Raw genomic sequence first — 23,096 nt, forward strand, 5'->3', positions numbered from 1 at the left:
CTCCAGGCTGTCCACATCATGTAAGCATTAAAACTAATCAAAAATGGCTGGATCCTACTGGTTCACAGCGTTTACCTACAGCAAGTGCTGTAACCACTAAGGAGCAATTGAGAAGAGAACTTACATGAGGTGGACAAAGAAATCTTAAGTCCTGGAATGTGCCTGCCCTTCAGCAATAGTGACACCATCTGTCAGCAGTAACTGCTGAAAAGAAGCAGTGTCTGTGAAGTGTAACAGGATGGATTTTGGTGCTGGTGCCTCTGGAAGGTAACGCAAGTTTGCAGATAATTCTATCAGGAAAAGGGACTTGGAAACTCAACTTGGCATATAATAACGGCAATAAAATTATTACAACTGTATATCCTACATTCTCTTCTGAACAAATCTTCTGTGAAAGCAATACTCTTCCTCCTTGGCGGCAGGTTACAGCCCAACAGATGGACAAGTGGGTTCAGCTCAGGTTTCCCACCACCCTCCTATGGCCAAAACTCTTTGTGTCCTTGCAGACTGAAGGGAATGGAGTGATGGGTGCAGATAGGCCAGGCCCATCTTGGAAACTTGAGCTTCTGTGAGCCCAGGAGGCAGGAGCCGAGATCTTTCTCCAGCAACCTTGTTCAGGTAGCATTTCTAATAGTAGTCAGAGAATTTGCACCAACAGGTAGGAGAGAACAACCTGACCAGGCTTTATTAGTTTTACACTTAGGATGTACAAGTTCTACCACTGTGAGTCACCTTCAGATTCTACTGGGAGAGAAAGGCTGAGTGACCAATAAACCAAAGAATGAGGATGGTCAAAGTAAGGCGTGGGAAACTTCCAAGGATAGACCTGCCAAATTAGCAGATGAAATTACTGCCATCGTCACACCCAAAAGGAGATTTTGCTTAACAACAAATTGCAAGGGGAGCAAATTCTTCAGCAGCAGCAGAGGGGAAGTGGAACCACCAAAGGACCTTGGGAATTGCATATGGCCGATTGGCCATTTGCTGTCCATTCCTGATGCACATGCTCCTACAGGACATGTGGAGAAGGTGAATTTTAAATTTACCTACCCCGCTGAAAATAACAGACATTCAAATTAGATGGAAAAACGGGGTGAGGAGGTATTATCTATATATATGAGGCTACAAGAGTTGAGGTTGATATCTCATGTAGCAGAGATACGTAGCCTGGGGCTGGGCTGGATTGGAGCTCGCTCCCTCCCCCTCCCTCCCCCTCCAATGGCAGCTGCTGACGGGGACTGGGCATTATGTTCACATGACTCCAGTCCTCTGTCAGCTTCACTGGCTTCCCATTGAAGTCCGGGCCCAATTCAAGGTGTTGGTGATGACCTATGGCTTGGGTCCTGGTTACCTGAAGGAGCGCTTACATCCATATATGCCCGCCCGCCCCTTGAGATCTGCGAGAGAGGCTCTTCTCCGGGAACCCTCCGTGAAGGAAATTAGGAGAGTGAGTACTAGGAGGAGGGCTTTCCCTGCGGTGGCGCCCAATCTATGGAATGCACTCCCCAGAGAGGTCCGCCTGGCGCCGTTATTTATTTTTCGGTGCCAGGTGAAGACCTTTTTATTCAAATGTTATTTTAATTGTTACTACTATTTATTCATTTTATTCTTTGGCCAGGGCGACTTAATTTATATTGCTAATTTATATTGTTAATTTATATTATTCTATCTTGAAGTTTATGTATGGTTGTGAGCCGCCCCGAGGCTTCGGCAAATGGGGCAGCATGGAAGTCTCCTAGATAGATAGATAGATAGATAGATAGATAGATAGATAGATAGATAAAAAGTTTCTCTGCTGCACTGGGTTTGAGACCTGCGGCACAAACCGTGCTGAGCAGGCAGACCAGTGACCTCAGTGCAGGCAGCTCTTTACATCAACAGGTCTGACAGTACTACTACAAAAACAATCTAACAAAATAGTGTTAGTCATAATCTTCACCATGGGACAAAACTTCCCAAAAGAATGCAGCTCAAGTTATAGATAATACTGCGACCTTAGGTTTTAAGAACTCCAGAATTTTGGCTTGCTTGGTGCACACTGGGGAAAAAAGGGCATAAACAAACTACAACGAGTCAGATGAAGGGTAGGGTTTGTGGGGGGCAGGTAAGGTTGTTCTAATCTCTAGCAACTGTCACAAGAATTAGGAACTCTGATACTAATTGGATGCATTTCCCAAGTTTATCGCTTGCTGTCAATAGGAATGAATGCGAGAGTCCTGTAATATGAGGAGCAGGAGAGACAGTTTCAGCTCATCTACATAATGCACTTGAATGTCAAACATGACAGCTGAGGCCATGGCTTGCAACTGGTAAGCTGAGAGATCCTAATGTTCTTTGAAGACCACTGTTAGGAACTGTGTCAAATCAGAGAGGATATCTCCAGTGCTTTAATATGTCCTTAATTTGGAGGTTCAGCTATCATCTCTTTAACCTTGGCAAAACCAGCACAACAGGTCATCCTGATGCAAGTTCATGGTTGCAAAATCTATGAACAATAATTTGTAAAATTAAATGCAACCTATTATCCATCAAAGTGAGCTACAGAGCAAACACAGCTATTCCTCTGAAGGTTAAATTGAGATAGAGAGGGCAGGTGGGTAAGAAAACACACTGGCAAGAAGGAACATATATCATCGGTCTTCTATCAAATTGGTCACCAGTGGAAATCTGGGTCTGATTCAAAGTGTGAATGGCTTGGGGCCAAGCTACGTATCTAAAGGATCACCTCTTCCCCTATATGCCTACCAGGATGCTAAGATGATCATCTGAAGTCCTTCTAGGAGAACTGCCCCTGAGGAAACAAGGAGGGTGGCCACAAGGAGAAGGCCTTCTCAGCAGTGTCGCCCTGACTTTGCAATCAGCTCCCCAAAGGGGGTCGCATGGGACCGCCCCGTGACTGGAAGAAGAAATGGGTCGTCATGAATGCAGCAAGGCTCTGCACCCCAGTTTTGCACTGTGTGCATGTATGTCGGGTCCAAATAAGGAGATTTAAAAACGTGAGATAAAGGGAGCAGGCTTGTGTTTTGAGACTCATACCCCACCACTGCTTCGTAATTCCCCTCCTGGGCAAGTGTTCTAGCTGGTTTGCCCTTCTGTACGGTGGGTCTTCTGTGTCCACCTTCTGCGTCCACCTGTACTCCTTCGGCACCACGCGAAGACCTTTTTGCGTAGTGCCAAAGGAGTAGAGGTGGGCACAAAATGCAACATTTTAATAGTTAAAAGCAATTTTAAGAGGATTTTTAATATCCTTTTTATTAAATTTAGCACTACTATGCCCTTATTTATTTATTTCATTTATTTAAAACTTTTATATGCCGTCCTCTATGTGTGGCATCTCAGGATGGCTTACAAATATTAAAATTAAAAATGAATAAACAATTAATACAAATATAAAACAATATACAGCCAATAAAAATAAATTAAATCAAGAGCAAATGATTAAAACTATTAAAATACTAATTTTTAAAATAACACTTAAATAAAAAGGTTTTGACGTGGCACCAAAAAGAACAGAAACTCTGCACCAGGCAAACCTCTCCTTGGCTTAATTTGAATTGTGGCTGCTGTGGGGTTTTATTATGCAGTCTTTACTATGTTTTATTGTTATTATTTTACTACTGTAAGTATGCTAGCATTAATATTACTGTTTTATTGTTTATGTTGTTATGTTTTTGTAAGCTACCCAGAGACCCAGCCTGGCTAATGAGTGGGGTTGAAATTTAAGAAGCTGAATGAGGCAATAGTTCTAGATAATGTACAGCTAATAATAAGCACACATGTCAAAAAGCTTAAGCATTTAGCAAGGCGACTTCAAGCATGCTACAATGAACACCTGTCCATAGTCCAAACTAACCCATTGTTGGGCCAGAAGGAATTAGTCAGCAGTAGCACCTTGTCTGGTGGCAAGGTGAGCTATTAATTTAATAAATTAATTAATAGATAAAATTCAGATAAAGCTTCTGTCTTCCATATGCACATGTCTCCTTGAACATAAATGTCAGCTCCCACTCAAGAGAGGGTTTATATTACTGTGAAGAAGATGTAGCAGCAAAAAAGACGCCTTTGTCTAGATCCTCTTTCAGTGCTGCTTCCTATTATGACAAACTATTCACACTGTTCTTTTCTTGCTTTGTTTTTAATGGATGGTTTACATAAAGGTGAGGTATAATTAATTATAGCTACTGAGCATAAATAATTATTTGGTCAACTTGACCAGCAGTGCTACTTGGCAAGGAAGCTACAGGGATGTGGCAGAGACAAGGTCCCATAAGCAGAGAAATCTGCCCATAAAGCTAGTTTGACCGTGACCCTAGTGAAATGTCCACTCACAGGCTGCTGGTTTGAGGATGGAGGACAGCAGCTTTGCAAAACCACTGGAAAATTATGCCCTTTGAGAAAGATGGTGCATTTAGGTACATTCCTAAAATTGCTGCATTTCATTCCCATAGAAAGCTTATGCTGCATTCACAGGCCAGAGTCTCTCTTGCAAGTAGTTCATACCAAAACAGCAATGAAATTATTGTAAAACTCATAAAAATTGGTTGGCTCTCCTGACTATAGCCACAGCAACTCAATAGTAGATTAAAAGCTACCCTGACCTCCCTTACTGCAGCAGACACAGCAGGGGAACATCTCTAAAGTTGTGCCACACATGTAGCTTATTAAGTTATGGCTTATAGCAAAAACTGTCAGATGGACAAATTGCGTATGGATGAAACTAAAAAGAAACAGAATACACAATTATTCTTCCCACCAGAATCAAATGTGGATGCATAAGGATAGATTTGTGTGATGCAGCTGTATGCATTTCTTTAAAAACACATTGGTTCATATATCTATATGCTTGACTTACTCATTTCTTGGTACTATTCAATGACCTTGTTGAATCTATTCATACTTATTAGCAAAAATTTAAATAGGCATATAATGACAATGATGGAGGCAAAACTAAGCCCCAGTGCAGCACTGGTAAATCTCTAGCATGCAAGCTGCCTAAACTTCACATTGGATATGTTGTGCCTGTAAGTAAATACATCTGCAAATCAATCTTCAACAAGTAAAAGTCACAGCAACCAAAAACACAGCTTACAGACCAGAGATAACTTAGGGTAATGGATCAAAGGCTGATAGCAAGAAGCAAGGCAAAACAGTTAATGAAGTTTCTTGCTACCTTTTAGCCGGAATAGAGCAGGTGTCAAATTTAACCATGGGATCAGATAAGAATCTTAAAAAGCAATTCTGGGAAGAGGTTGCTCTGTAACCAAATTTGCATGTACATTTTCCTATGCAATCAGGTGTAAAACTCACATTTAGATTTCAAATTTACATACACAGGAAGTCTGGAGAGGGAGAAAAGAGATTAGATATACTTACCCTGGATGGACTAGGATGTCCTCCATTCCCCCAGGACCCTGAGCTAGTTCTGTCTTCTACATCTAGGGACAAAAAAGTTCTTTAGGCTTTATTGCAATAATTCTTTCCTTTTGTATAGGCACTTTTAAATTAATGTTTCAAATTAATCTCCTGTTGCCTTTAATTAAGAACCAGGCACAGGGCTACTACAATGATAGTGGCTTCTGACCCAACCACTTAAATTAACTCATTTAAATTCACAGCAGAAATGAACTGGACCCTCAGGAACCGGAGGTTTGCACATAAAAATTATTCTAGTCAGTCTTTCAAGAGACTTTAAGAAGTGGCTGGAAGTCACTGACTAAAGTTGAATTCAAATCCAGGCAGAAAAACACATGCTCAAGGATAAAACTGAACACACTACAAGGCCAATAAATTAGAGAAACTGATAACAGACTAGTTAAACACTTTCTTTGCCCTTTTCCAGTAAATATTCAGCCACAAAGCACTGAAAAAACCAACAGTGATTTGGGGAGCATCCCTGGTTCATAGGACAAACAATTGACACTTTGAAGAACTTAAATTTCAGCTCAGCCACAAACTCACCAGATAGGTTTTTTTTAAAGGATAGCAACACTTGAAAGAACACCTGATCTAAACCTGAAGGTACACAAATTTTGAGGACAAAAAACATAGGCTTTTTGCAGAGGCCAAGATGCAATCAACCTTAAAAATCATTGAGGGCACAACAGCATTACATTTAGAAAGAAAAAAGTCCAACAGCTTCCAGCATTCCCTATCCAGCATTACGGATGGGGAAGGCAGAGAATTGCATGAATGAGGAAAACTGGACGAAGCACAAGATTGCGCCCTTCATCTACACAGCTTATATAAAAATAACCGGTCCCACCCTCCAAAAAGATGCAAAAGGAAAAAAAAGAAGAAGAAGTGCAAGGGTAAAACCCATCTGTGTGCATGCATGTGTGTGTATGGTCACATTTGGTAAATACATGAAATAACTTATATTTGGTACTTTTAAAACTCTACGTTCTTTAGGATTATAATCGTCTTGGGTTGCAAACAAAGGTTTAAGACCTTGGTGATGATGGTGTATTGGAACCATCTTTCAATCTAGGAACCGACTTTGGAGGTGCTCTCCTGGGGGCTGCCACCAAAGGTACCAAGGTGGGTGGCTGTAAGAGAGAGAGCCTGCTCCGTATCTCTTCAAGGAGATTTGCCTGGAGCCTACACTGTTATCTTCTTTCAGCATCAGGCAAATGTGCTTCTTTTCTCCCAGGTATCTTGCAGACTTAGTTTTTGGACCACTTTGATTGTTCTTGTATAACATTATATGAATCTATTGTGCTGTGAAGAAAACTCACAGGTAGAGAATCGATGCTTCAAAGCATGGCGCTTTGTGAATACCCAGCATCATGAAAGAGACAAACAAGCATGTTCTGGATCAAATCAATCCAGAGCTTTCCCTGGAAGTGAAAATGACAAAACTGAGGCTATCATACTTTTGGCACAACGTGAGAAGGCAAGACTTGCTAGAGAAGACAATCACGTTAAGGAAGGTTGAAGTCAGAAGACAAAAGGGAAGGCCAAATATGAGATGGACTGAATCCATTAAGGAAGCCACAGCTTCAGACAGAGGTATCAGGGATAGGATATTTTGGAGCTTTCATTCACAGGGTTGCCTTAAGTCAGAAATGCCCTGACAGAACGTAGCAAAAAAATTCTTGTGCCATTTGTCAAGAATTTGATTATTTTTTCTTTCAATTTTATTTACTGTATTTTATTATTTCAGCTATTTGTAAGAGACAGCTTTCATTTGGGTAGGCAAAAAATATAATAAATACATAAATAATAATTTCCTAAACTAAGAATGGCAGCTTCTTCCAAAGTCTGATTTATCCAAATTGGCCTATCCAGTTGGCCTGGGAGCAATACTGTCCATTCAAAGCAGGAGAGAAAACTGCCCACAGAGCAATACTTGCTCATTTCTGTTACCCAGGAAGCAAAAGCACAGAGCGTAGCTTATTGTGCCAGCATATTCTTTGATCAGAAAGTTCTGGTACCTTCCTCTGATTCAAAGGATTCCAGTCTGGAAGCCCCACCAGAACCACAGTCAAGACCTGCCCTGCCAGAGGCCACAGCTACTAAAAGCAAGTTGGCTCCTGGTACGGAAGAGGGTCATGACACCAAAGACAAAGCCAGTCCACCCAACAAGGCTCAGCCTAAGCTTGTCTGATACTGGAACAACATTTGATCTCTGCTCTTAAGAGGTCTTTAGCATGGACTCTACAGGAAATCAGCTGCATGGTGTGTTCACTGAACCCTGACATCTTGTCTTGCCAGCACCTTCTCATAGGCTGCTGAATACATACCTGTAGCTACATATGCTTACTAGTAACACTATTAAAAGACTTTGTGATAACCATTATGATTAATACTAATATTATTGATTTTCATAGCAATGTAGCGAATGGGGCGGCATAGGAGCTTTCTAAATAAAAAAATATTTTTATTTCCTGTATTTTTCTTGTTGCTACGAACCCAAGGTAGTTTGCACAGTTGCCTGCCTTGCTATACTATCCTCACAAGAACCCTGTAAGGTAGATAAGGCTGAGTGTAAAGAACTGGTGTGTAGTCCCCAACAGCCAACAGGGACTAGAACTTGGATCTTCTGAGTCCCAGACCAACTACACTGATTCTCTGAACTGCTGTTCCTTTGGACTTGCCACCTAGAGATCTGCTATTTATTTAGATTTGCATCCCACATTCTTTTTTTTAAGAACTCAAAGTGGTTTACATCATTCTCCTCCTGCTGCTTTTAATCTTATACCCACAAGAACCCTGTGAAGTAGGTTGGGCTGAGAGTCTGTGACTGGCCCAAGGTCACCCCACTGGCTCCATGGCTGAGTGGGGACTCGAACCCAGATCACCTGAGTCCTAGTCCCATATTCTTAACCACTACACAACACTGGCTCTCTTCATTCCTTCATTCTGTATTTCTTTAAAGCACAAGTGTACATTGTGTATCCTGATTCTGCCACCTCTGAATTTACTGCCAGTTTTGCAGCCGTCACTTGCTCTGGCCCTGCACACAACTGTTCCCATTCCTTTCTCGGACACTTAACTCCACCTACTCCATCTCCCCCTGTGGATCTCCACCACTGATGCTGAGCAGCAGCTGCTGGAAGCCTCTATGAGCCTCTCAGTGCTGTTCTCAGATCAAGTCAGACAAGGGCACAATCTTCAAAATTAGGTGGAGAACTAAGGGGGTGATGCAAGAGGCTCGAGTGTTTGAGGGAGAGATGTTCACATACATTTGAAATTAGAAAATGGAATGAATCTGAGTAAATTAAGCTGGAAAACTGCAAGGGCATGCTAAGTTTGTACAGAAATGTGTGTCAACTATGCACATAGGCGTGTCAGAGTGCATACCTGAGAAGCCTACCAGCCAGCACTGGATTTGGTTTTCGAGGCTAAAACCTTGGCTGAAGTATCTGGACCCCACTCTTCAGCCAAAATGGCTGGCAAAAGAGCTTACAAATCAATAAGAGCTAAATCATACTCAGGCCTACAAACTAAAAAGACACAACACAAAGAGAAAATGAGATGAAGAAGATAAGATTTCGCAGGCATTGAGCCTTAATGTTATACGTTGCTTATCCGAACTGGCTGCCGTGCCGTCCGAAGTGGTAGGTCCACTGATCAGAACCAGGAGGAGCAGAAACATTTCAAAGTAAGATGAAGCCAAAAGTGATGGTCTTTCCCTCAGGGATGGGTGTAAGCGAGGCTCCTGGGAACAAGTAACAACAAAGTGCCTTGAAAGCTAACCAGGTCAGACCTGGTAGACATCTGGATGGTTTACTTAATGTTATGAAATGCCCAGAGAGCTTTGGCTACAGGAGGTAGAGAAATGTAATGGATAATGACAAAAACAAAACAACAAAAACAAACAACAATATGGCCACCATTCTGTGTGTCTTTAAAGGAGGATTAGACTAATTATGCAAGAGATGAATATCAATGGTTAGATGCTTTCTTCGGCAGCAGGATCAATGTGCTGCTGCCCTCATGCCCTGCACAAGGGTTTCCTGGGGGCATCTGTGTAAACTGCAGGTTGGACTAGATGGACCATGGTCTGATATCACATGGTTCTTCTTAGGTTCCTATAGCCCTAGATTGCTAGATTACTTGTTAAAACCCTACCACAACCTTCTCTAAGGTGGCACCCCTCCAAATATTTTCAGCTGCAGCTTTCACCATCCCTGACTCCTGGTCATGAAGATTGCCTCTGATGAGAGCTGCACTCCAGAACATCTGAGTAAGCCCCTTCTCCATAGGGTGACTTGCTCAAGCTTGAAAACCTTTCACAGAAATCCCAGTTGCTGCATTTTTTAAAGGTTGCCAATACCCAAAGGAAATAATAAGTCAGTGCTAGGGGCGGGGGAGTGTGTTGCTGAGAAAGCATGGCTCACAGGAAAATAATACAGTGGCATTTTTCTTTTGTAGAGGAGTGCTTGATTTACTTCTGCCAATGCAAAGAAACACGGTCCATAGTTTGTAAAGTGAAGGAAGCAAGAATTCTGCGTGATGTCCCTTATTCTGCTTCAACTCAGATTTATGACTCTCAGCAAATCACCTTTTGCAAAGTTGAAGAAATAACACCCATTGCACAAAGGTGCTGCAAGGCTTAACTAATTATATATGCTTAACTGCTATTAAGACCTTTTTGATGAAAAGGGTTATAGGAATTTTTAATGATTGCTCTGCAATTACATGTTTCTCCTTGACAAAAATGGGAGAGGGTACAGAAGCTTTGTTTAAAAAAAAAAGTGCACCTCATGTTCTTATTTCTCCAGAGAAAGCTTCAAATGGAATTCCACTTTTTGTTTCAACTTTTCCAAAGCAGAGGGAGAGAAGGAAAGAACAGGTGGAGAAAGAGTGTTTTTAAAGAAAGAGGTTTAACTGCAGATTGCACTGTTCTCTAACACTGCACTGGGCATCCTTCTGCCCAGAAAGCTTCAGTCATGGGGCTGCACTGAAATGAGTGGTTGCTTCCAACAATATACCAAATGCAACTTAGCCTTTGAGTGGACAAGTTGATGCAGTTCTTCTCGCACCTCCATGTAGGACATGACAGTCCTCAGGCTGCCCAAGAAGGAAAACAAAAAGGAACTGGATGAGGCACAGATTGTTCTGTGGAGTAAGCTTGCCTTACTGCTCGTTAAGAATGTGCTGGAACTCTCCTGTGACTATTCTAGTTAGCCAGCACTCCAGCAAAGCAATTAAGAATAGGCTTCATTTTAAGCATAACTGAAGTTCTAGTGAATTATTTTCTCCATGATATTTAATACCCAATCATACATTAATGTTCTAAGAATAATGTAAAAAATAAGCAAAAGAGTGAAGTTTATGAGAGATGCAATGCACTGAAAGCAGCAATGTACCTTTGCCTGATTTGACATATTGTACCACTAGTAATTTTAATACAGGTTTAAACTGCCAACAAATTTAGAATACTTTTGTATTTCCATAAAGATGTACTTTGATAAGTGCTGAAGTCCCCGTGGGCCTGAACAGAGAATATGACAGAGATCGACACAGCAATTTCTATCTTGTTAAATTTGAACAAATCACAGTTCCATTGAGGGAAATAAAAGATTTATTAAGTCCACAGCATTGGCATAAGGAGAATGTAACCCTTTTCCCTGGCACCATTTTTCCCATCCCCCAAAATCATTTACCCCCATTATGAAGCAGTGCCTTCCACAGTTACTATTAAAGTAGCGATTAAAAGAAGTGTGAGGCTGGATCACTTGTACCACTAGATTCCTGCACTGAAGGAGAGGCACACACTGACTTTATACCGCAGTTCACATGACAACAAAACATTCTGTCTCAAGTACACTCCTATGATTTGTTCGGATATGGTGTATTTAACATCTTGCTATCTCCCTCTCTTTCTCTCAGTATGTAACACTGGCACCAGGAATTTAATTCCTATCTTATTAATTAACCTTTCTCTCAATATTGTGACCAAGCTATAAGGCTCCTTCGTTGGATCGTGTGGTCCTGAGGATGAGGGACTGGGATTATGGCTCTGCGTTAACGATAAACAAAATAAAACTCTACTTGTACAACGAGCCTATTGGCTTCAAGATGCTCAAGTAACTTATTTCCTTAGAAAATAAACAGTGTGCATTCATAACTTCTCACTAGTGCAATCTCACTCTTTCCTTTCACAACTGCTCCTCTCTCTCAAACCCTACTTTCTCTTCCGAACGTTCTCTGACCAGCCTTTATTCTCCTTCTCAGTTCAGCCTTTCCCTTCTGCACTCAGGTTTCGGTCAGCTCCTTTCTCTCACGCCCTTCTAGTGCTCGACAATATTAGGCTGTGACTCTCCCTGGCTGCTAACACGTCCTCACGGATGCCACGTGCTCCTTCAGAATCCTACATGCTTTCCACAGCACCGCCTGGGATTCTCATGAGAGGGCTGCCTCTTTGGACGCTGTCTGTCACGGACTCATCACAACTCTGCCTAGCAACTGCTGACAGGCTGAAAAGTATCCATTTCTCTCTCCAAGCCCTGCCCACACACACTCAGTCACCAACCAATCACCTCATTCATTCATCCCCCTTTTACCCCCACCAGCACCCCTCTGAAACTTAACAAAATGTTAAGGAACACAGAAACACCTTAAACCATTACACTTCCCTTTCTCTGATCATATTTTCTTACATTAATTTTTCCTCTTGCCACTGATCCTCCAGAATTTCAGTCTTGCAGATCTCTTCCATCGAACACAGAAAAACCTGAAGCAGGATGGAGACCTCATGTTTTGACAAGAGATTTTATTCAAGATGCTTCCAGGAATATTCCATTCATTTAAACGAATCTTACCTGGAACGTGCTTCGTGTGCCTCTTGCAACTCATACGGCAGTGAATCACCTTTGGATTCACCATTGGTTATTAAGTATAACCCTTCCTCAGACTATGCTTCTTTCAAGAAAACACAGCTTGGAAAAGGAAGGAACTGAAAATGTGTTATAAGATCCAAATACTCCTATTTTTTCCTGCTTCCTAACTCCATTGTTGCCAAGCAAGCGGACGTATACTGCTAAAATGCTGGGACTCCTTCCTTGGCTTGATGGCAAGAGTTGCTGCTATCTGTACAGAGTAACTAAGAAATAGCTTTAATCTAAGCAGCCCTGGGCAGTTGTATTGGCCTTTGTAATCCTCCCAGTAATGGCAACTGCACACTTAGGCTATCGTAACGACACTCCAGGTGAGAGTATGCCATTACTTCATTATAAAGAGATGCTACATTATAAAGAGTATTATCTGCCATCATGTTCATTATCCATGATTATTAATTCTATGAATTCAATCAATGGATTTAATTTGAACAAAAAGGCATACAAAAAAGACTAACAAAGCAAAACAGTTGAATTGCATGTGGAATTTGAACGGGTCCTGCAAGTACAATTAGGGAGTTTAGACATTTGTACTATGTATCTACAACTTAGCTGTATTTTGCCTCCACCCCATTTCGTTGTTTTTTGCCTAGGTGTTAACATGTTGTTAATGTTATATCTCTCCGCATCACAATCCCTAATATCTCAATGAAACATTAAAGTGCTAATAACACAAGACATTCCAGGTAAATATTTAATTATGTTCTTTAAAAAATGTGCATCGTTTAAATGACAGATCAGATCAACCATTGCATTCAGTTAATTAGGCAGAGCTTTTTAAAATCACGGGTGTTATGCAACTGATTATTAACTCTTCTGGATTCTGATTCAAGGCACATCTGAATCCGAGATGAAACTCTGAATGCTGTTTCAACAGATTGTGTAACAGGTTTTGGCATCATGGTCTCTTTTCCATTCTGAAAGCTGCACCCTATGCATAGGGCAAATAAGTTAATATCCTACGTGGAAAGTGTATCTAATGTGGCCAGATGAAAAGGGGGATATTTTGATATTTGTACAGAAAAGGGAAAAGTCACACATGACAAAATTCCCTCTGCTACATGACTATGGATGATGCAGGAACACTGTCCTCTTTTGCATTTGGAGCAGCCTAGTAGGTTCCCAGCTGAAAGTCTCAGAAGCTATGATATATGACATCCTTCAGGTATTCCAGAGGTTCATTATTTTTGGTGGCCTGCTTTGCTTTTATTGTGCTATTCTTCTTCTCGCCACAATTTCTACTCACCTGCAAAAGATCACCCGTTAATATAGGCTAGTTTTCTGACAAGTGTGCCAAATTTCAGGCTGCTGTAAATGTTTATGACAAGTTATAAAACTAAAAAAGAGAAAGCATCTATATATACATGGTATTCATAATGTAAACCAGGGATAGGAAACTTCAGTGGGGCCAGGGGTATACTTTCCAGCCCCCAAACCTCATAGAGGTTCCATTCCTGTTGCTACCATTATTGTGCTACCGACATTTGGCAACATGGTAATAAAAATGAAGGTTCAAATATCTCGCTTCCTTTCAAACGTCCAACCAACAACTCCCTCCCTCCCTCTATGCAACTGCCAAAGAAGGGGCCAATGTGATTGTCTGCCCTGATACAAACATTACAAAATTTGCAATCCTTCCAGCAGTAGACGCTAACCAATGAAAAGACAAAAGTCTAGAATCACATATTTTACAACAAAAAAATATACAGCCTTCAAACAAAGCTAGGGATATCAAAACATTGTAGAAATTAAGGGTGGGACCATGATAAATGCTACTGATTGATACCGCAACAAAGAAAGAACATAAACAAGATCTTTGCCATGTGTTATTCTCATATTTAAGCCAACTCACCCTGAAAGGATATCCTATCCTATTAGGTAACCTCATTTGAAAAGCTAGTATGTTAAGAAATCTTTCAGATATCCTATCCAAAGGCACCTAAGAAATCAAGAACATATTCTGCAAACAACTAGTTATTGATTGACTTAAATCTTGCCTTTACAACAAACTCAAGGTATCTTACATACTTCTCCCCTTCCTGCTCTCAATCTTATCCTCACAACAACCACGCTATGAGGCAGGTTGGGCTGAGAATCTGTGACTAGCCCAAAGTATACTGAATTTACCCCTTTAAGTCCAAGGAATTCAACAGCTGATTCTTTGCAGCTGAGTATTTGATAGCTGATAGACATCTGAACAACTCATACCACCAATTAAATGCCTTGCATCCAAACTGAAAGTGAAGAGGAATTAAAGAGCTTCTTGATGAGGGTGAAAGAGGAGAGTGCAAAAATGGCTTGAAACTCAACATTAAGAAAACTAAGATCATGGCATCCGGTCCTGTCACTTCCAAGCAAATAGATGGGGAAGAAATGGAGGTAGTGACAGATTTTATTTTCTTGGGCTCCAAGATCACCACAGACGGGAACTGCAGCCGAGAAATTAAAAGACGCTTGCTCCTGGCGAGGAAAGCTATGGCAAATCTAGGCAGCATTCTAAAAAGCAGAGGCATCACCCTGCCAACAAAAGTGCGTATAGTCAAGGCTATGGTTTTCCCAGTTGCAATGTATGGCTGTGAAAGCTGGACCATAAGGAAGGCTGAGCGCCAAAGGATTGAGGCCTTTGAATTGTGGTGCTGGAGGAGACTCCTGCGAGTCCCTTGGACTGCAAGGAGAACAAGCCAGTCAGTCCTAGAGGAGATCAACCCTGACTGCTCTTTAGAAGGCCAGATACTGAAGATGAAATTGAAATACTTTGGCCACCTAATGAGAAGGACTCCCTGGAGAAGAGCCTAATGCTAGGAACAATTGATGGCAAAGAAGAAGGGGACGGCAGAGAATGAGGTGGCTAGAAGAAGTCACTGGGGCAGTGGGTGTGGGCTTGGGTAGACTCTGAGGGATGGTGGAGGACAGGAGAGCCTGGAAGAATATTGTCCATGGGGTCATGATGGGTTGGACATGACTAAGCGACTTAACATACATCCAAAATGACATGAGATAACATGCACATTGATCACTTAGTGCTAATGTCATCCAATGGTTACCCTGAAAAGATGCATAATATCGCATAAGATTGTGCTTCAGTATAGAGTTGTGAACAAATGGCTTGTTGAAATTCTCCACCTTATATCTACGTGCAGGTACAACTCTACTGATTTTCCAGGTCAATGCAGCTCTAACAGCTTAATTTTCAGCAAAGCAATACACTGGTAGCCTTGGATTGGGAAACTGGGCTGCACTGATAATGTGAAACAGGTTAATATAGAACAGTTAATTTTTAGATTCAGATTAATGGCCTGGTTCGTATATTGTTCATATAACCCTGCCAGACCTTCTGCGCTTTGCTATCATCTTTTTCTGCAATCATGAAAATCAGTCAGTAGTGTTATCTTATGTTATTCGCAAAGTTGTGCCTGACCCATCACGACATGCCTCCAACCCCAAAAACTTTAAAGATCACAGAATGTCTCACATACTTGCCTTAAACATAACTTATGGTAAATATTCCACCACTGTAATAAAATACTACAGTTTATTTGTACACCTTGAGATTAGGAAATATCCTACTATTTGGATAGAACCATTCCAACATAGGTTAATCCTTTCAGATCTATTGCTATTCTTTAACTCTCAGATGCTCTGTATTTGCATGCAATTTTTCTTTATCCAGAGCAAGTTCAAAGGTGACAATTTCTTCCATATAAAAGCCTTCCCCACCACAATGCACACCCTAGTCATACTTCAAGGCTAAATTATGGCAGTGTATATTATTTGAACATGATGTAGAGTAGAGTAGAGTAAAATCTACAGGGATATACGTAGTTACTGACATTCCTAAAACACCAAAGTTTCTGCTGAAGGGGAGAAAAGCCTCAAGAACATGCTAGAAACCATTTCTAATTATTTGCAATCTTGCTTGCAAGGAAGCCAGAGGCTTACAAAGTTCTTCTCCATTTTATCCTCTCAAAAACAACCCTGTGAGGTAGGATTCAACCCTGTGAAAGTCCATGACTGGGCCAAAGTAAATTTCATGGCTGAGTGGAATCTAGAACCTGGATCTCTGGAGTTCTTAACCACTACAACACACTGACTCTTGGAGTTACCTGTGAAAATTGCACTGTATTTCATCACATTCCCTTGAAAATTTAGAATTTCTAGCTGAAAAGATCCATGTCCTACCATGACTCTTTCCCTGCAGTAGTACTGGTACTAATAGTCACTGATTTCTAAATATTCACAATTCTACCTGCATTAATTTAACTGAAAAAATAAACATATATGGTTCTAGGTGTGAATGTGAAGCATTAACAGACATTAATGCTTACATTCTCGCTCCAAAATGTTACCTGGAAAGTAAGGGATCTCAACAAATTAAGGTAGACTTACTGTGCAGCTGATTCTTTAGAATGCACTGGTATTTAAAAGGCAGAAGGGAAATGTAATTATCAGTAATAACAGAAATATAACTATCACTCAGAATTAGGTTTCAGAGTTAAAATAGACCAGGAATAGAGGAATATAGTAAACAGTATGTTAGGGCCAAACCAAGCATTACTTTATATATTCTTTTTCTTTACTCAGAATAAATGGAAGGAAATCTGGATCATGCCCATAGTAGCAGGAATAGGAGGGCTTTAACCCTCTCCTGATTCCAGCAGGCACTGACAACAGAAGGTTCCAAAGATCCCTTTGGGTATTGCAAACTGTAGGTATGGCAGCTCCTCTCTCCTTCCAATGGTAAACCTCTTGCGCCAGCACTGAAAAGTTTTTCAAAGATAGTTTACATAATGAAAACGACGGATAGTATTTTTTCCTAAGACCCACACATTCCTACCAAAGATCCAAAATATTCATATAAACAGGGTGGTACACAGAAAACAGCCATTCGCTCAACAGTTGGCAACTTGTGACCCTCCGGAAGTTTTAACCAGCCACTCCCGTCAGCCCAGGCCACACAACCAATGGTGAAGGATGGTAGGAGCTCTAGCACAAAACCTCTGGAGGTCCGTAACTGCCCCCCCACACACACACACAGGCTGCATCATGCTTCTCCCACTGGGGTTTCCTGTCTCTCTTTGCAGGCTATTGTGCCGAAGAATACAGCACCAATTCATTTTTGCTCTATCACAACTACTTAATATTGTTCCTGTTGTTCCTTAATATTGTCCTAAGATGGAACAAAAAGGCTTGATCTGAGCAGTGAGCCGTTACGGGGAAACAAGATGATACTTTCTGGTCCTAAAAGTAAACTCAGGTGAGAACTACACCATTTCTCATGCACACCTTTGGAATCTGCTAAAAAATCTGGGTAAGCCTTCTTGAAAATCTGATTATTAGATGACTATTTCATTTTTTAAAAAAGAAAAGTTAGGTGCAGAACCAATGAAGTACACAAGGACAGGAGATTTAAGTTCTTGTCCATCCACCAGCTGCAATCCAGCCTGTCAGTGGCATCAGAATATGGAATGAAAACCTTTCTCATGACATCACTGAAAGCTCTTGCCATCAAGTTATTTTAATTTTCAGCTTTACAATATTCAGGTCCTTCCAGCATATTAAGGTTTTACCCAGTGATCTGAAAAATGGCAAGCAATCACTCCTGTATGTTATCTTCGTAGGTCGTGCCTAAGCTTTCAGCCAATTTTCTTTGTATTTAGACTTAAATGTGCAAACCGCACTATATTAGTCTGCAAAGCATCAATGAGAAGACTTAATTAAGTAACACTGACAGATAAATCCATTTCTTTTGCAGTAATCAAATCAAAGCAGGTTGACATAACACAGAAACTTAATACAGTTATTCCCTTGTAATTGGAAAAGGGCCCTTTACTTCTCATTAAAGCAATCTTCTGGGTATTGGCATAATAAGACATCTCAGGGCTTTAATATTACCCTATAAAAGCCTCAAGATACAGACTCCCTTAAGCAAACATGCTAGATTATCTAATTCCTTCATCACAGTGGAACATGTCGTCCCTATTGTCTTAAAATTGTTAATTCTTTATCTCATCTATAGTCCAAAAATAATACATCAGTATGGAAAAATATGATGACATAAATGCTGTTCTTGAACTGATTTTAAAACAGAATGATGAGTTATTACCAAAATGGAAGGGTTTTTTTTTTAATTGTTGGCATGCTTTTGCATAAACATTACACAAAGATTGGGTAATCCATCTCTACAGATCCAACTTTACTGTATAAAAGCAAAAACAAAAACAAGATCATATACAAACTTTACTGGTTCTTTTAATTTCAAATCCTTTCCTAGTATATTCCAAGACACATAATGTGATTATGAATTATTTTTTTATTCTCAAAACCATCCTTGGATTAACCTGTGAGGCAATGACCAGCCAAGGTTACCAAGTAAGCTACATGAATAAGTAGATCAACGAACCTTCTGTTTTTCATCCAGACCTCATCATGGAGGCCAGGCCTTCCATTCCCCATCAGAACAGTTGTACGAAGTGGTCAGTCAATCATTTTATCCAAGGATCTCACTGACTCTGGCTTGAAAATGAATTCTTTAAAACAGTATTTAATTGTAATGGAGCATATAGATTGGAATCAACTTTTTGCTCCAAGAATTAGAGGAGTTTCCATTCACAGAAAGGAAGTTGTGCTTTCATTTCTCCCTTTCTCAACAGTGGGTCTGTGTGAGTGAACTTGCACAAGTGTGCCTACAAAGAACCGTTGTTCAAGTAGGTTAATTTTATGTAAACATGCATTCATTTACGACTTTGGGTCCAGATTTGTTTCTTTATGAAAAGAGTGAAGACTTATAAGAAATTATAATGCATTTTTCTTGCACTATATACTTATTACAAGTAATAGGGCTATTCTTGGTATTCACGTGCAAATTAAAAAGGAAAATGAAGGCTAGTGTATTGCGTGTTTGAAGGCTTGCTATTTCAAGTTCTTTATACAGGAAGTATGCCGATTTTTAGTACTGCACCCTTCTATCACAAGTTTTTAATAAATGTGATTCCAGATTTATAATACCAATAGTAAACCCTAAGGAAGACATCTTCATTATACAAAGTCAACTGGTAGCTAGAAAGAAGAGCTATGCTGGATCACACCAATGGCCTTAACTAGTCCAGCACCCTGTTTCTCATATTAGCCATCCAGGTGCCTATGCTGGGTGCAAAAGCACCCTCCAACAACATAACCGTCCACTGTGCTCTGAGGTAGAAATGAGCACTTCTACCACAATGAAAACAGGACTTGCCCAGGAATGGATACAAATCACCAACTTACCACATTATATAGTGTTTCTTGGTCCACTGTATTAATGCAAATATGATGTACTACATTAAGATCGGAGACCTTACCAAGTAAAAGGGACTCTCCCCATTCTCAAGGAGAATAATTCATGTTCAATGGAAGATTCCAGTGTTTCTCTTCCAAATGACTGGCCAGAGCCATCTTTTCAGAAATAGCTTGTCTATTTGAGCTTTCTTCAGGTTTCATAATGTTAAGCATTGATTGTCCCTGAAAGATTTAAATAATTGTCATTTTCCTGAAATTGCAGAATTACTCATTTTATTGCATGTATGTGAGATCCTCTTCTTTACCAAGAAATCATACTGTGATGTCTCATGTTAGTATATGCTTTGTGCGAAGAAGACCCTGGGTAGCTTAACATCTCATTTTGATTGCTCTGATTTCTCTACCATCTTTCTTTCAACGTCACCCTCAGCATTTTGGACACAAGGCTATAGGATGTCTCCAGTACTAAATTATGAAAAATGCCCCTAAAATTATTTGTTTGTTTGTTTAAAACATTTCTATGCCACCCCATCGCAACAAAGCCTCAGGGCGGCTCACAACAATTAATCCTCCAGTTTCTCATACAACTTGAACAATCATCTCTCAGCTGCATTTTATCAGAAATTTAAGGATCGGGCAAACTTTACTATGTTTCCCATGTGGTAAGTTTGCTGTCTGCATTCACCCAGAATCCTCCACTGATTTATCTCAGCTGCTCAGTCCTCTGCGTCAGCCAAAACTGGGAGAGCCCAGATGAGCTGTTTAAGAGGAAGGCCTTGCCAAAAGCTTTGTTACCATTCGCTCTGGGAGAAGGAGTGTATAAGCCTATGGTTCCTTGATTCACATGGGAGTAAGTTCACAGGTGGAGCCAATGCTGCCAGCCCATCAGCTGTCATTCAGTGAAAGCACATGGCCGTGTCAAAAATTATTTGCCCTATAACCAAGCAGGGATGTTTCCATAGTATGAAAATCCAAGACACATTCCAGATCTTTTTGCCCATGAACCTTCCATTTTCCCCTGAGTTTGGGGGGTGGGGGTCTAGTTTAATTGTGCTATCATCAGTCAGTCCACAGAATCAGTTTCCTGCTCTGAAATTACATACTCAAGAGGCTCATGGGGTTTTATTATTATTTTTTGAATCAACTGGACCATGTTCATGATTATGATCATTCCTTCTACCAAAGGGAAATATGCTTTCTATCTCAATGTTCATCAAGGCTCCCAGGTGACTAATCATCTGTAAGTTTGTTTCCAACTGAAAGGCTCCAGAAGACTGCACATCGCGCATGCGGTTTCCTTGCTCCTTTAGGAGCCTCCGTTTGGAAGGCCACCAAGATCTCTTCTCTTCAGAGGATTGTCGCTGCTGTTATTGCTATTATGTGAGCAGCGATGGGGAAGATGCCAGCACTAAGGGAGAATGAAGTCGCCTGGAAATATAGTTGACCTGCCGTGAAATGTAGGTAGGAAAACTTCGGATTAGTGACGACATGTGAGAATATAGGTGCATGAAACACACTGCACGGGATTTCAAGCCGTAGGAAGCTCATAAGCCTGAAAGCCATCAACATACAGTTGATAAGAGGGTTATTAATTCTGAGTTTTAAAATAGTCACATTATTGCAGATAGAGGCTGCCGGTTTCCTGTGGCATACAAATATTTTTAGGTGAAATGATTCATAGAAATGAAGTTAATGGAGGAAAGAAAACTGAAGAAAAGTGTTCCTTGTTTGAAAAGAGAATGCTGTATTTACAAAAGGAACATGGTGCAAATTGTAGAAAGGAGAGCTAGTCCAGCACACTTGACAACAGAACTTGTAAAGGGAAAACAGGCATAAGCTATCACCTCCAAAGGAAGGATAAAATCTGAATAGCCACACAATTGATTCATACATGAAGGCAGGTCAACTCTAAATGTATTTACGGTGTGTGCTGAAACAGAGTGAGTTTAATGTTGTGGCCTTGTGTATTCTTGTCAAGTCTAAGCAGAACATGTCAACTTTCCCCTTAAAAAAGTACTGTAGTTCAGGTGCCACTGTGCAAGAAGCTTATGCATACATGGATGCCACAACCTGATGATAAAAAGCTCTGAAGAATGAGCATGCACATCGGAAACACACTAGCTTGGGCAGGCTTCAGACGGAGGTATTTATTAAACATGATGGCCTGTTCCGTTATCCAAATGTGACTTACTTGCTAGGCATTTCCACCCTTCCTTCCTGTTGTTAAACAAGACCTGACCTCTTTTCCAGGGAAGGGAATTACTTCGAAAGTTGAACAGGGTTATTAAATTTCTTCACAGAAAAATAACCATGCAAGATACTACAGGGTATACAAAAGCAATTTAAAGTATAACTACATGCCACTGATAGTCCTGTATTAGCAATACCAACGCAGGCGTTATGATTTACAACCACACCATCATCTTTAAGACCAAAGAAGGTATAAATATGAGCTTCCTACAAAGAAGAGTTTTTAAATATAGCACCATTGCATTTTTGAATATCAGAGCACAGTGCCTACCTAAATTTAATCTTGAAAATAATATGTAACCAGTGAAATGATTCTAACCTATGCAACAGATGAAGTACTGGAGAAGTTCAAATTTTGTGAACATTTTGTGGAAAGGAACAGCTTTGCCAGATCAAGGATTTGTCAAATCCTGGCAGGCAACAAAACTTTCTCTCTTTACATTTCTCTTCCTGTTTTGTTTTCCCTTCCTTCTTAGGCCCTTTTCTATAAAATTCTTTTTGTAACAACTGAATTTCACTGAAGGTGCAGAAATTGAAACTTGTAGGCATGAGGGGAGAGACAAATTGGGACCTTAAATAATTAAGATTATTTTAAAAGGAAAAAAAAGGAAGCATAAACTAGTGGTAATAATTTGAAAATTTCTCCTAGCAATGCATCTTATACCTCTCAAATGGAAATAGTGAGTAATCTACTCATATATACAAGCCATCTGTTTCTCCATTAAGTCCCAGCCCAATGTGGGAACAATACCATTTTGATAAATTAGCAGTGCCCGTGTCAGTGTCGAACAGAGGCTTGCTACAGCATGCACCTCTTCTTCCACAAATACTGTTTTTTTGTATTGAAAAGGTGTATACACCTGTGTTTGTGTGTGCATATGTGTACATATCCAGGCACACACAGAGGTAAGCTCTGAAATGTCAAAACTATATTATCACCCATAGACTTCCACTCTCATCTATGGGTTTTCAAAAAGTTGAACCAGCTACTATAACTATAGAATACAGTGACTGCATTTCATTGGCTTCTGCTAACATCAGACGTAACCTAAAGTTTCAACTGAATCACCATCTATGGAAGCTCAACTGGCACCATGGATGATATGGGACTTCTGAGTCTTCAGGTGGGTCTTCTGCCTCTGACATTGATTCAAGTTCAGAGGAGAAAGGGATGGTGTCCAGCATGCTTGTGGGTAACCAGAGCCCAATTATTCAGTTCTGCCTTGC

The 23,096-nt window shown here is 40.5% G+C and overlaps 1 protein-coding gene across 14 annotated transcripts in view; it reads right to left on the bottom strand.

The window, feature by feature from the left end:
- TCF4 (transcription factor 4) overlaps window positions 1–23,096 on the bottom strand; it is a 400,625-nt gene that overhangs the window by 274,951 nt on the left and 102,578 nt on the right. For all 14 annotated transcript variants that reach the window (XM_044431384.1, XM_044431382.1, XM_044431383.1 and 11 more), the window contains one exon: window positions 5,374–5,435. In XM_044431384.1, the coding sequence (XP_044287319.1) occupies window positions 5,374–5,435 (62 nt within the window). The remainder of the gene's footprint in view (window positions 1–5,373; window positions 5,436–23,096) is intronic.

The sequence above is a fragment of the Varanus komodoensis genome, unplaced genomic scaffold (assembly GCF_004798865.1).
Source record: "Varanus komodoensis strain SLA01 unplaced genomic scaffold, ASM479886v1 scaffold22, whole genome shotgun sequence".
In the NCBI taxonomy this organism is placed as follows: Eukaryota; Metazoa; Chordata; class Lepidosauria; order Squamata; family Varanidae; genus Varanus; species Varanus komodoensis.